General features: G+C 43.2%; 1 protein-coding gene across 1 annotated transcript in view; it reads left to right on the top strand.

Annotated features, from left to right (window-relative positions):
* Nucleotides 1-9,486: 9,486 nt before the first annotated feature.
* Nucleotides 9,487-15,755, top strand: part of ITIH5 (inter-alpha-trypsin inhibitor heavy chain 5) — a 93,552-nt gene continuing 87,283 nt past the window's right edge. Inside the window, exon 1 of the mRNA XM_079768679.1 lies at nucleotides 9,487-9,685. Coding sequence (XP_079624805.1) covers nucleotides 9,596-9,685 — 90 coding nt within the window. The 5' untranslated portion in view covers nucleotides 9,487-9,595. The remainder of the gene's footprint in view (nucleotides 9,686-15,755) is intronic.

Here is a 15,755-nt window from a genome sequence, read left to right as displayed (position 1 = left end):
CTGCTATTTGTTATTTGTTACACAGACAAGAGGCTCTCTCCCTGCCAGCCAGGCAACAAGCCCCTGAGCACCATAAAAACAACCTGATGACAGCTCTGTTGCTAGGTCTTGATTTCATGGACTGCAATATAGCTCTTGGCATCAACCACAAAACCAACACCTTTGCTTCAGTCAAACCCTTCCAAAGACACACCTGTGGCTTTCTGCAAAAGCTCTCTGGCCATCTCTCAACATCTGGAAAAGATTTGGCAGGTCTTCAGGGACAAAACACACCCTGTGGATCAACTCCAGGCTTTTCTGGCTTCTGTCTTCATGCCTGGGAGTCAAAGAAGGTAGCAGGGCAGGGCAGTGATGTGGGCATGAAGCAGGTTGCACTGAACCTCCCTCGCTATCAGAGCATCAGCGAAGCCTCTGTGCTATGCCAGGTTTCCTGTGGTCCCAGGTTAACACCCAGAAAACCAGGACACCACTTGTTGGTCCAGGCATCCTTCCAAAAGAAAATAAAAATGACGAAAAATTTTAAAAAATGTAATTTACAAAAGTTTTTAAAAAAGGAGAAAAGAAAAATGATTCTTAACTTTGCACTGAGACGGTTCAGAGTTTAATGAGCATTTCTGTAGGGACAAACCATCATTCACTGGCAAATATGTCTTCAGCACTATTTGCCTGGCTTTGCATTACACATCAATGCAGATGCAGATGAGTAAAGACAGCTATCCACAGCTTATGCCCGAGAGTGAAGGACTGGCTGTGATTTTGTGTGTGTGCACCTTTAGGAAATCAGGTGAAATTAATGCTCATTGTACCTTCTGATGACCACAGAAATATTAATATTATATTATTACATATTATAAACTTTAAACATGTTTCAGAGTGAGAAATGCTCTTAGTGTGTGTTTGGAGAAAGATTGTAGCAGTTTCTGAGAGCAGATATTGGGGGGAGGGGAGGAGATCCTTGAAGGGGAAATAGAAAAACAGAGGTAGGAGTGGGGAAATTGGTGGATTTGAACTTGTGTCTCTCACCATGTAGAATTCAAGTCTATAAAATTTTAATACTCTAAGAGAAGACTAAGAGCCAGATAGAGTATTATATAGGGTATCAAAAAAATGTATACACACTTTGGTGATAAAGTCAGTGTTTATTAACATACAGTTCATTTTCAAAATTTAAAAGAATCTATGGAAATGAATATATATATATATATATATATATATATATATATATATATATAGTCAATGCCTGTTTTCAAACTGATGACCATTCTGGTCCAGGCACTACTGATAATGCAGAGCAATGGAATCACAAACATCAAGAGTCATTTCATTCAGTATTTGTGCGTCCTCAATTCCTCAACTGTTGCCGTTTTTTTTTTGTTTTTAATTACTTTATTGATTAAGGTATCACATATTTGTCATCAACCCCCTCCCCCTGTTCCCTTCCCAAACCCCCCCACACGCAAGCCCCCCTCCCCCTGTTGTCCGTGATCACTGGTTAGGCTCATATGCAAGCACACAAGTCCTTTGGTTGATCTATCTCCCTTGTCCCCACCCTCCCCTACCTTCCCTCTGAGGTCTGACAGTCTGATCAATGCTGTTCTTGTTCTTCAGTCTATGTTGTTCATCTTTTCCCCTAGATGAGTGAGCTCACGTGATACTAGGAATACACTTATAGGAACTGAAAATGAGACAAGCAATAATAGTTATGCTGAGAGGCAAATTGTTGCCGGTTTTGTATCGTAAACTTCATCTTTTATGAATCCCCATAAAAAAGTCTGGTAGATAAATGTTCTTTGTTCAAAGCTTAGTCTAGCTTCACCCATTATTTCAAATCAGTTAAATCTGAAAAGGAGTGAAATTTAAGCTGTTAAAGTGTGTATTCAATGTACACACCCTTTGAATAATTATAAAGGCAGTGTTTGTATTTCAACTGCATTTTCAAACTTCCAGTAGCATTTTAGGATGAATTTCCTTTGTTCAAAACTTAGTCTGGTTGAAAAGAAAGAAACATCATGAAGGCCTGGGGCAGGGGATGGGGGTGGGCTAGAAGAGGTCAATGAGGGGGAAAAAGGGAACATAAGTAATACTTTCAACAATAAAGATTTAATTTAAAAAAGAAAGAAAGAAACATCAATTGAGCTATCAGCTGTTAAAGTGTGTATACATGTTTTTGGGACACCCTGTATTGAGAGTCTAAAATTCAGTGGTCTTTCCCCAGTTTTTATAACTTTTACAAAGATGAATGAATAATAAAGAGGGATAATTGTGGGTTAAAATGTTTTGGCAGTTGAGGAGTCAATATTTTGTTTTTCTTTGAAAATATGCACCTCCAAAGAGGTAAAAGCTTTTTATATCTAAGGTCTTGCATCACTCAGTGCCCATGCAGACTGGAGTTCTAGGAATTCCCAAGGAAAAGCACAACATGGAAAGCTAACCATCCGAGTCTTCCTTACTTATTCAAAAACCATTTCTCAAGCTCGGATGATGGGCTGGGTGCTGACAAAATGTGCAAAGATAAATAGAACATGGCACCTGTCCTCCACTGGGTCTTGGTTTAGTGAGAAAGACAGACAGGTAAGCAAAGAGATTAATCCTGAGCGAGTAGCACATCCACAGTACTCAAAAACCAAATATGAAATGTAAGAACAAATCCCTCCCTTCCTCGGCTGGATGGTGCCCTGTCCTCATGCTCTCATCACTCCACCTTCCCTCTTTCCTTCATTGTTTATGTTTCCTGGGATTTCTTCATGCAAAAACATGTAATTATGTATATACTTTTAAAAAATATTCTTCCTTTCTTACATTAAAGACAGCCTGCAGCATGTACTATACTTGATCTTTTTTCTTGATAGTGTAGTATTTTGGATGCTTTCTATAAATACGTAGACAGTTTCCTTGTTGTTTCTTCCAGTATCATGATGTCCTATTATATTTGATCAGACTCTCGTTAATGAACTTTTGGATTGTTTCCAATCTTTGGGCACTAGAAACAATGCTGTAATGAATAAGTTTTACCTACATCATTTTGTATGTGAGCAGGCTTACTTGTATGATACATTTCCCAAAATGGATTTGATGGGCCAAAGGGCAGTTGTATGTGCAGGTTTGATAAAGATTGCTGCCAGAGGTTTACATTGATTATTAGGCACATCACATTAATCTATAGAGCTTTCTACATATATAATTATAGACAGTCACTCAGCCCAGATGAATCCTGGGTGCATTAAAAAGTACTTGTGCCCAGCCGGCATGGCTCAGTGGTTGAGCGTAGACTCATGAACCAAGAGGTCATGGTTCAATTCCCGGTGGGGGCACATGACCGGGTGGCAGGCTCCATCCCCAGTGTGGGGCGTGCAGAAGGCAGCCAATCAATGATTATCTCTCATCATTGATATTTCTCTCCCTTCATCTCTGAAATCAATAAAAAATTTATATTTTAAAAAGTACTTGTATTCATCTATTTGCTTTACAGTATTGATAAGAGGAACAAGCATGGGTAACAGAAATAGTAATAATTTCTATCATTTCCAGGTGTATGGCACAATGTTTGTAGGGTGTGCGGGCAGGATTTCTACATCATCTGGGAGGTTTTTCAAATGACATATGTGACTTCCTCCCTCTCACCCCCAACATACACTTTCCCCTGGGGACATCACCCCCTTTCACTCTTCCACCCAAGGGCCCACAGTGAGACACTGTCATTAATGGGAGTGACAAAAACCTTAGAGCAAAGGAGAGGTCTTCAAAGTAAAAAAAATAAAAAAGCTTTATGAAAAAAATATACCACAATGCCTTCATTTTTCTCCTTTTGCAAGGAGTTGGGGGAAACATTGTCATGAAGCAATACTGGATGGCAGCTTGGCATTTGGGGACCGCTGCACTCTCCTTTCCCACCTTTTAGCTCAAGATAATTCTACAGGTAACTCCCCAAATTTGAACCTTTTCCCAGTATTTTGTGTTGTCATTTTGCCAATGTCAAAGCCTTTTCTGATATCGTGCCCTGTCCTTCCCTTGTCTCCTTTATGTTCTTTCTTCTCCATCTAGCTTTCAAAATCCGATTCATGCAAAGAATAATGTCCACTTCCTTCAGAAAGATTTCCCTAACTATTCTAGTCCACAATTACAATCTCACCCTCTTCTCTCACAACTTCGTTAGTTCCACCTTCAGATATAAATGGTAAATTCTTCCAGGTCATAGACCATGTCTACAACTTTGGTTATATCATACACAATTATGAGACAGGATAATGGCAGACAAACATTCTCTTATTCATCCATCAAACATACTGCATGCCAATTATATTCCAGGCCATGTGCCAGAGACTGGAGATATAAAAATGGGCTTGAGACAATCCTTGCCCATAAGGAAATCAGAATCTAATTTGGGTCTCAAATATGTAAGCAAATAATTAAAGTAAAATATGATGCACTACCATTTGTGAAGAGCTGGTAAACTCAGCAGATCACCAGTCAGAAGATGTTAGAAAACTTTATTCTCTACTAGAGGCCCGGTGCATGAAATTTGTGCACATGGGAGGGGGGATCCCCTCAGCCATCAGTTGGACATCCTTAGCGCTGCCACAAAGGTGGGAGAGGCTCCTGCCACCGCTGCTGCACTTGCCAGCCGTGAGCCCAGCTTCTGGCTGAGTGGTGCTCCCCCTGTGGGAGCACACTGACCACCAGGGGACAGCTCCTGCATTGAGCGTCTGCCCCTGGTGGTCAGTGCGAGTCATAGCGACCAGTCGTTCCACCGTTTGGTCAATTTGCATATTGGCCTTTTATTATATAGGATTTCCTCTTCCACAGATCTTGTCTATACATATAAAAGCCTAAGCGACCAAACAACCGAATAACCGAACGACCAAACAACCCGTCGATGGGTTGCTATGATGCACACTGACAACCAGGGGACAGATTCTCAATGCAGAAACTGCTCCCTGGTGGTCAGTGCACTCCCACAGCCAACCTCCCGCTGCCGGCCAGCCTCCCAATCAGGGAGGCCACCTGGCCAACCTCCGGCAGCCCCTCCCCCTAGCTGGCCAACTTCCCACAGTCCCTCTCCCTGGCTGGCCAACCCTCTCCCCGCCCAATCGACCCTGATTGCCGGCCAGGCTGAGAGACCCCACTTGTGTAAGAATTTGTACACCGGGCCTCTAGTCTCTGGATAACACTCAATGGTTAATAAAGTAGATGAAAAGTGGGTATAACTAGACTCCCAAGATATTGTGGGCTTCTGAGAAATCATAAAGCCAAAGCCAAAAGCAATCCATTTGCTCCCTAATATCTTTGTTTTAGAAGGAAGAAAAAAATCCCACTATGGTTGTAAGAAACTAGAGCAATTATGTAAAGTTGTCAGGAGTCCAAGAGAAACACAAGGTCATATAAGTAGATAAAAAGGTGAGACCAAGAAGGGGAAAAAGAGCTGGCCCAGAATAGAACAATGACTTTACAGACACTCAGAAAAGAGGTAGGGTGGGGGTGAGGGGACTGAAGGGGGCCCAGAGGACTTGGGGAGGGCTTTAATCTCAGAGCATCTGGATATAGAAACCAGGGCGTGTCAAGGTTTAAATTTAAGGGAGAGAAAAAGAAAACAGCTGGACAGCTGCCTTTTCCTCATCAATCTCTGCCTTGGCTAGAGTAGCCATGGCTTCGGGCCCATCAGTTGGCAGTCTCAAGTGGGAGACCAGGATACAGCTGGTAACTCTAATGAGTCTGGTTCTAAAATTTTGGGATCGTTGGCCCATCCTTCAGTTACTTGAGGAGACATTTCCTTGAAAGAGCTGGCACAGAGGGCCTCTCTGACCCAGGCAGAGCAGTGCCTCTTCATTCTTGCACTTGCTGCTGAGCCTTGGGCTTAGATTCTGTCAATGAACCCCCGGGGCCTTGCTGATAATTTGTCTCTGACTGACGTGTGGTCCTGGGCAAGCCCCTTGAGGTATTTTGTTGGAAAAATTAGAATTGGGTGAGATATCCTTCAGGGTCTTTTCCATCTTTAAGTTATAGTTCAGAAGTTTCAAATTGGAAAATCAGCTCCCCCTGGAGGTGAAATGAGAAACAGGGAATCAAAGGACCAGTGTGTGTGGAGACACCTCGGCCCCCTTTCTGGAGGGACAGTTAATTTTTCATCCTTATTTATAAGGCCATGTAAATTATTGCCTATGCTAGTCAACAGTCTTGGAAAATTCTTACTGGGTCTTATTTTTATTACATCTACCCAGTTTTTAAAGACCATTTCTATTTGGTCATACAGATGCTCAGATGTCACATAGAAGACTAGGCTATTATAATTTGCAAGTCCTAGAAAGCTCAGAAATCCTCTCAAGTTATGTAGCTAGATAGTGGTCAAGTTCATACAATAGTCCAGCCCTCCTCTTCCCTAGCACAGTCAGCCCAGGCCCCCTTGTTCATACATGCAGACTCAGGGAAAAGCCCAAGATTGAAAATCACTTCCCTAAGCAGAGGGCAGGGAAAGACCCCAAAAAGAGGCTGTTCACTCCTGCCTCTTGAAAGAGCTGGTAATTAATGGAGTTTATTAAAGGGAACTCACATATGAGGCAGCTGCAAGACAAAATGAATCCCTGGGCCACTTGGCAGGTGCCAAAGAATGATATAGGGCAAAAAGAATAGTCACAAGTACTAATACATGAATGCTCCCAGGTACAGGAAATTGCTTTAATGCTTGACCAGGTCAACAACCTGTTCCAAGGAGCAGCACATAGCAGGAGACAAGGGAGGGGTATTGGTTTATGTCAGAAGGAATACCAAGTACAATCCGACGGTCTCTAAAGGGGGTTTTGCACAAAGCATCCTCCATTCTGACCATTCCAACATGTGGGACACAGCAGTCACAGAACAGTCTCTTCTCCATCCTCCCACCCTAAGGCCTAATGCTATTCATCAAATTTTCATTAAGTGATAACCTTATATTTAGTGCAGTACTACAAGTTGTGGAAAATCCTAGTCCTCAGGGAATTTCTGTTCCAATGGGAGAAACTGGCCTTAAAACAAACATTAACAATGCAGGAGCGAATTGGAGAGTCCTGCAAGATGATGAAAATAAAACTCACTTTTCTTAATGTTGGACCTCTGCAGAAATCAGTTGGTACAAATTGGACATGAAGCAGATATAAGGCCAAAAATAGAGATGAGTGGGAGAGGGGTGGTAGGAAGGGAGGACAAAGATAATGCTCCCAGTTGTGTTGGAGGACTGACATAATAGAGCTGTTATTGTTCCCTTTCAAATAACCTGGCTTTCCCCAAATTCAACTTTTAGTTCACAAGTAGGTATTTTTCTTTTGAGAAGGGAGGGAATAGGCAAACTTCGAGTTCAGAAGATTTGGGTCTATCCTCTGAGTCTGGCTGGGGCATGAGACACATTCAAAACTCGTGTTCAGATTCTAAAAATAAAAATCCTTTGACTTAGTTGAAAACTCTCCTTTATCTGTGGTTTTGTTGTAGAAATCTTGTGGGACCAGCTTCTGTCACTTCTTGTTGGCTGCATGTTTTTTAAATTAATCTGTGGTTAAGCTGTTAAATGATTAACTGCTAATTACAGGGATTTTCCTTTCATTTATTTAACAGTAGCAACATATTTGTTTGTTTTTCCCCTCTCCTAAAGTCTCTGTTGAACAGAAAGCATTACAACAAGAGTAAATACAGTAATTTAACAAGAGGTATCACCACAAACTAACACACCCACTGTTTTCATTTTTCTTGTTTTCCCCTAGTTTGTATGTCCATGCATATGTATTTTTACCTAATTACAACCATTCTGTTGATACTATTATATAATTTGATTTTATCCTTTATTTTATATTACAAACATTTTTCACGTTTCCATAGACCTCATGATTATTATTTAACCTCATGAAATTCGTGCACTGGGGGAGGGGTCCCTCAGCCCAGCCTGCCCCCTCTCACATACTGGGAGCCCTCAGGGGATGTCCTGCTGATGGCTTAGGCCCGCTCCCCATTGGGAGCAGACCTAAGCCCTAGTCTGGCCTCCCTTTGCAGGAAGCGACCTGGCTGATCAGGGGAAGGCGCCAGCCCCATCACCCCACTGCTGCAGCCACTGCCAGTCACGGCAGCCGCCAAGGTATTTTCATCAACACGGACTCCAGTCCCTTCACCATGAAAAAATGACAATTTTCTTTAAGCATTTTCAAGATGTGTCTTTCATAGGATATGACATTTCTTTCTTTATTTTTCTTTTTATCCTCACCTGAGGATATGTTTCCATTGATTTTTTCCCCTTCCCTCCAATCCCAGGCTCGGCCCCTTCCTAAGCCTAAAGCCTTCGCCCCAGGCTTTAGGCTTGGGAAGGGGTTCCCCTTCCTCACCACCCCCCCCCCCCCGCACCTCTGATTGCAGGCTCGGCCCCTTCCCAAGCCTCCAATGGCCTGCTGGGAGTGACCTGGGTGTTGAGGAGGTTCCTGGGACCCAGGTATATATGCAAATTAACTGCCATCTTTGTTGGATTAATTTGCATACTCACTCTAATTGGCTGTGGGTGTAGTGGAGGTATGGTCAATTTACATGTTTCTCTATTATTAGGTAAGATGGCTGTATAATATTCTACACAATGGATGTTCCATTATTTGAGTTAGCCATTTCTCTGTTGTTTGCCTTTGAGATTGTCATCAACCTCTCACTATCATTCAGCTCATCGATGTAGATGCAATTGTCACTACACCTAAACATGTCTTTTGAGTAATTGTGTTTTGGAAGATGAAGTAAAGAAGCAGCTTTAGCTACATGGTGTCTACCAGATAAAAAGATGGTGCCCAGTCTCTACAAGGCCATGTGTAGATGGTTGGTAGATAATAATTATTCCTATGACAGGATGGACATATCACCAATAGTTTGTAACTAAGATAACAATGACATTCATTTCCATGATGAATGACCAAAAGAATTAGAAATACTACATGGTGCCACTTCTAGCTTCCTCTTTCCTGTCCCCTTATGGCAGAACTCATAAATGGGGACAACACTGCTAGTACTTTTTGCATTAGGGTACTAATTAGCATCTCTTAATTTGGCTTCTAAGCATCAGTGCCTGAGGCCAAGAGGAATGTACTGTTCTCCAGGCAGAGGGAAGAAGGAGTGCTGTTGTCTCTAGTCCAGCGGGTGGGGGGCGGTGGGAATTGTAACAGGTGGGCAGGTGCGGAGCAGAGGGGGAGGGGAGCAGCGATATCTATAGCAGATGAGGGAGGTGGGAGTTGCGGGGTGGGGGTGTCACGGGCGCTGGAAGGAGAAGCCTGCGAAGAAGTCAAGGGAAGGAGTCGGGGCGAGCTCCCGGGGTCCAAGAGTTAGGGAGCCGGGCTGAAGGCGGAGGGGAGTGGGCGAGTTGTGCTTGCTGCTGGCCAGCCTGCAGGGTCTCCTCCCAGGAGCAGAGGGGACGCCGCCTGGAGGGACCCGGGGAGGCGCGGGGCGGGCCGGGGGCGTGGCGCGCGGGTGGCGGGGCTGAGGGTTGGCTGGGGCGCGGGGAGGCAGGGCCGTGCGCCTCTGCTGCCAGAGTCCGGGCGCTGTCCCCCGGGCGCGTCCGCTGCCGGATCCCCACGCAGTTCCCCGCACAAGTCCCACGGCGAGCGCTGCCATGCTCCTGCTGCTGGCGTTGTGCTGGGGGCTGCCGCTCTGTGCGGGGTCGCTGGGAGAGGCGCGGAGCTGGGGGGACCCGTCGGAGCAAGTAAGTGGAAATCTGGGGGGACCCAGGGAGGGCCCTGGGCGCTGGCTGTTGACCCTTCCCACTGCCTCCTTTGGGCGCGTGGCCGCTGGCCAGGCTCCTTTGACCAGTCCTGGACGCCACGAAGGGAGGGAGCACTCCATATCCTGGCACACTGTCCCCCCTTTTCTTCTTCGTTCCCCAACCTTCTGCGGGGGATCTTCTCTATCCATTGGTGACTCGAGCCAGAGCCTGGACGGGGAAGTTTCCTGCAGAACTGTGCCTGGGACTTCAGGGGCCTGCAGAACCAGATCTTCTTGGCTCCTGTTATCTGCGCACATTTCTGCTGGTTTTTTTGTTGTCATTTCCGAGCCAGAGTCCTAAGTTAATTAACGACAAGGATCTTCTTTAAGAGGCTCTGTGGGGTAGTGTGCCTGTCACTGCTGCTCCTGGCTGTTCAGAGAGAAAGCCCAATCTAGGGAAAATTCCAAACTCCCGGATGCCTCCGCGTTTCCACTGTGAAAACCGGGAGAACACGACATCCCAGCAGGTGGCCGGGGACCAGCAACCAAAGGGTCTCAAGTCTCCTGGTCACTATTCTGTGCACCTGCCAGGGTTTGCGTTTAAATGGCCTAACCTCACAGGTGGATGCGGCTTGCAAGCATGAAACCTCAATATAGTGACTGATGAACAGAAAAGCTTTTTGAAAAAAATATAAAACAAGTTCGTATGAATATCAGTGTAAAGACCTTACACGGAGAAATGGCTCTGTCCCAAGCAGACAGTGCATATCTACACCTCCTGGTGCTGTTCACACATACATCACTTAAAGTTTTAAGTTGTTTCGTGTGAAGCATGTTTTCACATGAAGGGAGAAAGAGGTACGTAGGCACATTCCTCCTCCCCCTTTTCCAGCACCTTGGTTTGCAGAGGAGATCCAGATGGAATCTGCCTAAACATCAGATGATTCCGTTCATGTGGACTCTGCCTCATGGATGTGCTTCCTGAAAAGTGGAAGAAATGGTCATTCTCTTGTAGGGTTGTCAGGAGAAATAACCCATAAAAATTCCTGGAGTCTGTGCATGGAGTGGGGAAAGTGCACGTTGTGGTTCCAGAGAGAAAGGCTGGTCTTGGCCATTTATAGTTGTGTGGCCTGGACAAGTAGTTGAATTCCCTGCCTCTTCTTTCTTTCCTGTTGATCACAGCAGGGAGTAGATCTCCTTTTGAGAATACTCCAAAGTATTCAGCTGCTGATCTGTGCAAAGGTATACAGTGGGCACTTAATAAATGGTAATGTTTTAGTAAGTGGTTAAGGAAGTGGGCTTGGTTCCAGGCTGCTTGGATTTGATTCCTGATTCTGTCACTTACCAGCTCTAGGACACTAGGCACCTTACTTGGGGCCTCAATTTCCAATTCTGTAAAGTGTAGGAAAGAATAGGGTGTTCAGGATTGAATAGCTGGTAGACTTAAAGTGCTTGGAACAATGTCAGAACTTAATGCTGGCACTGGCTGGTCGGCTTGGGCAGCTGAATTGCTGAGGAAAAGAATTTAGGGTAAAGATCTTAACATGTTTTCTGGGAGGATGGAGGAAGGAGAGTGTGGGAAGAACTGAAACAAAGATTCTGTTTATGAACTAGGAGGAGGGATTAAAGCTCTAACATCTGCAAGTCCAAGTAGGCTTTTACCACTCTAAACTCGCCCGCATGACATAACATGGGCTTAGTGATTTCATGCTGTCTTCAAGCCATGGTCCTATTCATTCATCTTGATAATGACTCAGAAAACACACACCAAGATATAGGGTCCTGTGAAAATTAGCAATTTTACCTCTCTATCACTGCTCTACTGAAATATTTATTTGATATTTATTTATTGTTATATATGATTTAAGAGCATGGGCTCCAGAATCAGACTTTCTGAGTGTTAACATCTGAACTTTGATTTCCCCATCTCTAGAATGTGGATGATGACGTGATTTAATAAAAAGGATTTTGAAAATTGATAGAATTAATAGTATAATTAAAACTGAGAAAAATACCTAAAAATGTAGTGTGTGCTCTATTCTCAGAATTGTGGTCTTCAAAACTATATGTAAATTCAAATTCCCACCCGCCCCCCCCACCCACGGGACTAAATTCAATTTGTCTTATATAACTGGATATATAATATATATATATATTTGGATATATATATATATATGGATATATATATATATATATATATATATATTTGTCAAAAATAACTGAATATTAAACTTCATTGCAATTTCTAAGAAGTTCTCTTATTTGTCATTTACCTTTAATTGGAGGTATTATAGTAACACTTTGGATTCAGATTCTTTTTTCACTTTCCCTCCACCTCATCTGTAAACAATAATGCCCATAGTAGGATTACAGTGAGCAGTGTTTTTCAAACTTTGGTGTGCAAAAAGACACTCTATTCACATTTCTGAGACCTCCACTCCCATCAGTTTGGGTGGGGCCCAGATGATCTTGATGCTGGTGATCTGTGGACCACACTTAGAATAATGCTGCTTTCAGAAATTAATATTAAAATAGAAGTCTCTTGTATAAAATCAGCCTGCTACAAATTTATCTGTTTTGTAAGTTTCAAATTGATATAGATTCTTTAAATAAGGATAGCTATATTCCTGTTATTACAAAAGCAGTTTTTAATTTATAAAATAATAATCATTAATTATTAAAGGTCCATACTATCCCAGAAAGTTTGCTAGGAGCTCTATGTAAAAATAATAAAAAGCAATTAAATATATGATTAAAGAGCAGTCCAAGTGGAGCCAGACTGCCTGTGTTCAAATCTGTATTGGCTGTGTGTTCTTGGGCAAGAAACTCAAGCTCTCTGAGTCTCAGTTTCATCATCTGCAAGCCAGAGTTGTTAACAGTTTTTAGACAGGAGTAGATATAAGTTTTGAGAGAGGAGTAAAGTTTACACAATTTGCAGGGCCCTCTTAAAGCAAAAAATATCAATGCATGACTACAAATTAGGTGCTAAAGTGAACATTTATTTAGGATGTTAAGTAAGTCACAGCACACGATATAGCTGACAAGCTGACAACACCACAAGTATCACTCACTGATGAGGGACTGTGCCAGTGAGGGGTCCTGAAACTTATTATATTTTATTAGCTCCTAAATAAAATATTAAATATAAACAGTAAACCCACTTCTGCTCTTATGACTGTTGTGAGGATTAAATGAATTAATTCAGGCAAAGCACTTGCCTTTAGTCATAGTCACTGTTTTTAGTACTTATCTACAGCCTGGTTAAGCAACCCTAAAGGGAGAGTGTCAGTGTGCTACTTAACCAGGGGAAGCATGGAAATCCAGCCAGAGGAGTGACATCCCAAGTTCCTGTGTGCAAGCGGGAGCAGAGCGCAGGTCTGCTGATACCAAAGGCAGCTCTCAGTGACTCCTCCAAAGAGCAAGCCACTTTCATATTGATAAGCTCCTGTAACTTGTTTCAATGCAATTTTTATTTGTAGTCAGTCGTTGGCAAATAGTGCTTAATATATGCTTGTGCGACCATATCGATTGGGGTGAAACATTTCTAATTCCTTGAATTAAGAATTTCTGGAGTTTTAATTTTTCATAATCTCTCACTCAGAACCAAACCTCTTTGCATTTGGGAAAACACAGAAAACTGTTTTTTTTCTTCTTTTTGTTTTTTAAAACTCTTTGAAAATTAACTCAGTAGAAGATTGTGTGAACTCCAGACCACTCAGTAATGTCTTCTTTATGTGCATGGGTGGGATTGTTCAAATAAGGTGTAGAGTTGAATGGGGGAGGTGGATATTGTGGGAGAGATTCCAGAGATCTGCTCACTACCAAACCAGCATATTATGTTTCTCTGAGGAGGGTAGAAGTGTGTGCGTGCACGCGCGCGTGTGTGTGTGTGTGTGTGTGTGTGTGGGGGGGGGGGGGATGGGGGCGGAGGTCCTAAGAATCAGGTGATGACTTGTAGTGACTTCTTGTTCCTAACTAGCCCTCTTCCCAGAGCCTAGATCTCAACCACTAAGCAGTCTTGCTTACCGTGCATCAGAGTTCCACTGGAGGACCCAGGAAACCCTTTTTTAAAAATATATATTTGTATTGATTTTAGAGAGGAAGGGAGAGGGAGAGAGAGATGAAAACATCAATGATGAGAGAGAATCATGGATCGGCTGCCTCCTGGGATTGAGCCTGCAACTCGGGCATGTGCCCTGACCAGGAATCAAACCATGACCTCCTGGTTCATAGGTTGATGCTCAACCACTGAGCCACGTCAGCCGTGTCCAGCAAACTTTTGTATTTAAGGAACAGCAGAGTCTATTTAAATAGATGGGATCAAGAGATGGAGACTTGAGCTCTCTGAGGAAGGACAGGGATCCTGAACCTCCTCATTATTTTCCTACAAGCAAGGTCCATGTCTCTTGTTTTTCACTGTCAAAAGAAACAATGACTTGCTTTAGGCTAGTTGATTTTTTTTAAGTTGCCTGGAAATTGTTTGGAATTTTAGCCCCAAAATGAAGTTTCTTCTTTCATTACTGAGATTTTAGGCATCCCAAATTGCAAATGCTTAATAACTAAACAACCTGCAGCAACATTACTCTAAAGGAAGAAAACTTTTGTGTAAGTGATATAGAATTACCCACCTGGGGATCTTCCCAGGCGAACTGTCCTCAGCCCAGGTGGTAGATGGCACCTCCAGTGCTTTTCCAACCTGAAGCCTTTGGTTTTGTGACAGATCCTATAACACATCTCTGAGGCAACCGACTCCTGGGTTCCTGGGTCTTGGTTTCAGGATTTTTGAATGCCCTCAGATGTTGGGGCGAACTGGTAGATGAATTCTCAGTACAGAACCCTCTAGGAACTCAGGACCAGTCACTTGATGGTGTGTGGCTGAGCCAAGTGCAGTGTCTCTTGGTTCTGTATGGGACCTAGAGTCACAAACCCAGTGACATGAAGGTGGAAGGCGAGAATCCTGCTTTGATGTCTCCGTCAATCCGGGTCTTTAGAGCATCCACACCAAAAGGCAATATACTTGCTCTATGTTTTCAGAGTCTCTTTCACCACAGGTAGAATTAGGCTTCACTGCTTTTCTCTCTTCCCCTGCTCTTTCCCATTTATGGACTTTTCAGGATATTTCTCTTCTCTTTCATTTGTGACCCAGCACTGTGATGGATCCTGGGGAAAAAATAAATCTCTGTTAATCAACTTATAAACATTTAAGCAGTGCCTGCTATTTTTGACTTATAGTTGGCCTAACTAATGATGGGCTAGATGGGGGAGATTGTAAAATCTATATTTACATTCCTTGTGCAAAGAAAATCTTCAGCCACCCTTCTGCCTCCTGGTAGTGAATGCTACTTGGTCCATATGAGTTGAAGAGGCAGTGGCAGACCTTTGAAACTGACCATTTTTCACATAGTTCCTGTATTGAACCTGATTCTCTTAAATTCTTCCTTCCCTTTCATCCCACTTCAACAAACATCCTACACAACTAGTTGTAGCCACACCTTCATCACAAAGTCTCTCATGGTCGCTCAAGAACATAGTGCATTCTCTTTTCCATTTCCTTTTTTTATTAATTTTCTTTTTAAGAGAGAGAGAGGTACGGAGAGGGAAAGAAAGATAGAAATATCCACGCTTGACTGGCTGCCTCCTGCACACCCCCTACTGGGGATCAAGCCTGCAACCCAAGCATGTGGCCTGACCAGGAATCTAATGGGCAACCTCTTTGTGCAAGGGATGACGCTTAACCAACTGAGCCACACTGGCTGGGCACAGCTTATATTTCTTAATAAACGTTGTGACCTGGCCATTTTCTATTCTAATGCTGGAGAGATCAGTTCAGCTTAGGAAGACCAAAAAATTTTATTTGTGCCAACTCTTAAGTCTATGATTTGGGGTCCCAGGCAGGTTGGTGGAAGCTCTAAGATTACTATGCGTAGCAGTCCTTGACATTAAGCTGGAGTCACTTATCTGTCCTTAACCCCCACTCCAAGATTCTTCTAATGCAATAAAAGGGATCAGGAATGCTTAACTGAAAACAATGATGACTACATTGGTGTTATTTCCACTTCAGTCCTAGCTGG

Source organism: Cnephaeus nilssonii (genome assembly GCF_951640355.1).
Source record: "Cnephaeus nilssonii genome assembly, chromosome: 1".
Taxonomy (NCBI): domain Eukaryota; kingdom Metazoa; phylum Chordata; class Mammalia; order Chiroptera; family Vespertilionidae; genus Cnephaeus; species Cnephaeus nilssonii.
Note: the sequence above shows the minus strand (reverse complement) of the source record. Positions and strands in the feature narration are given on the sequence as shown.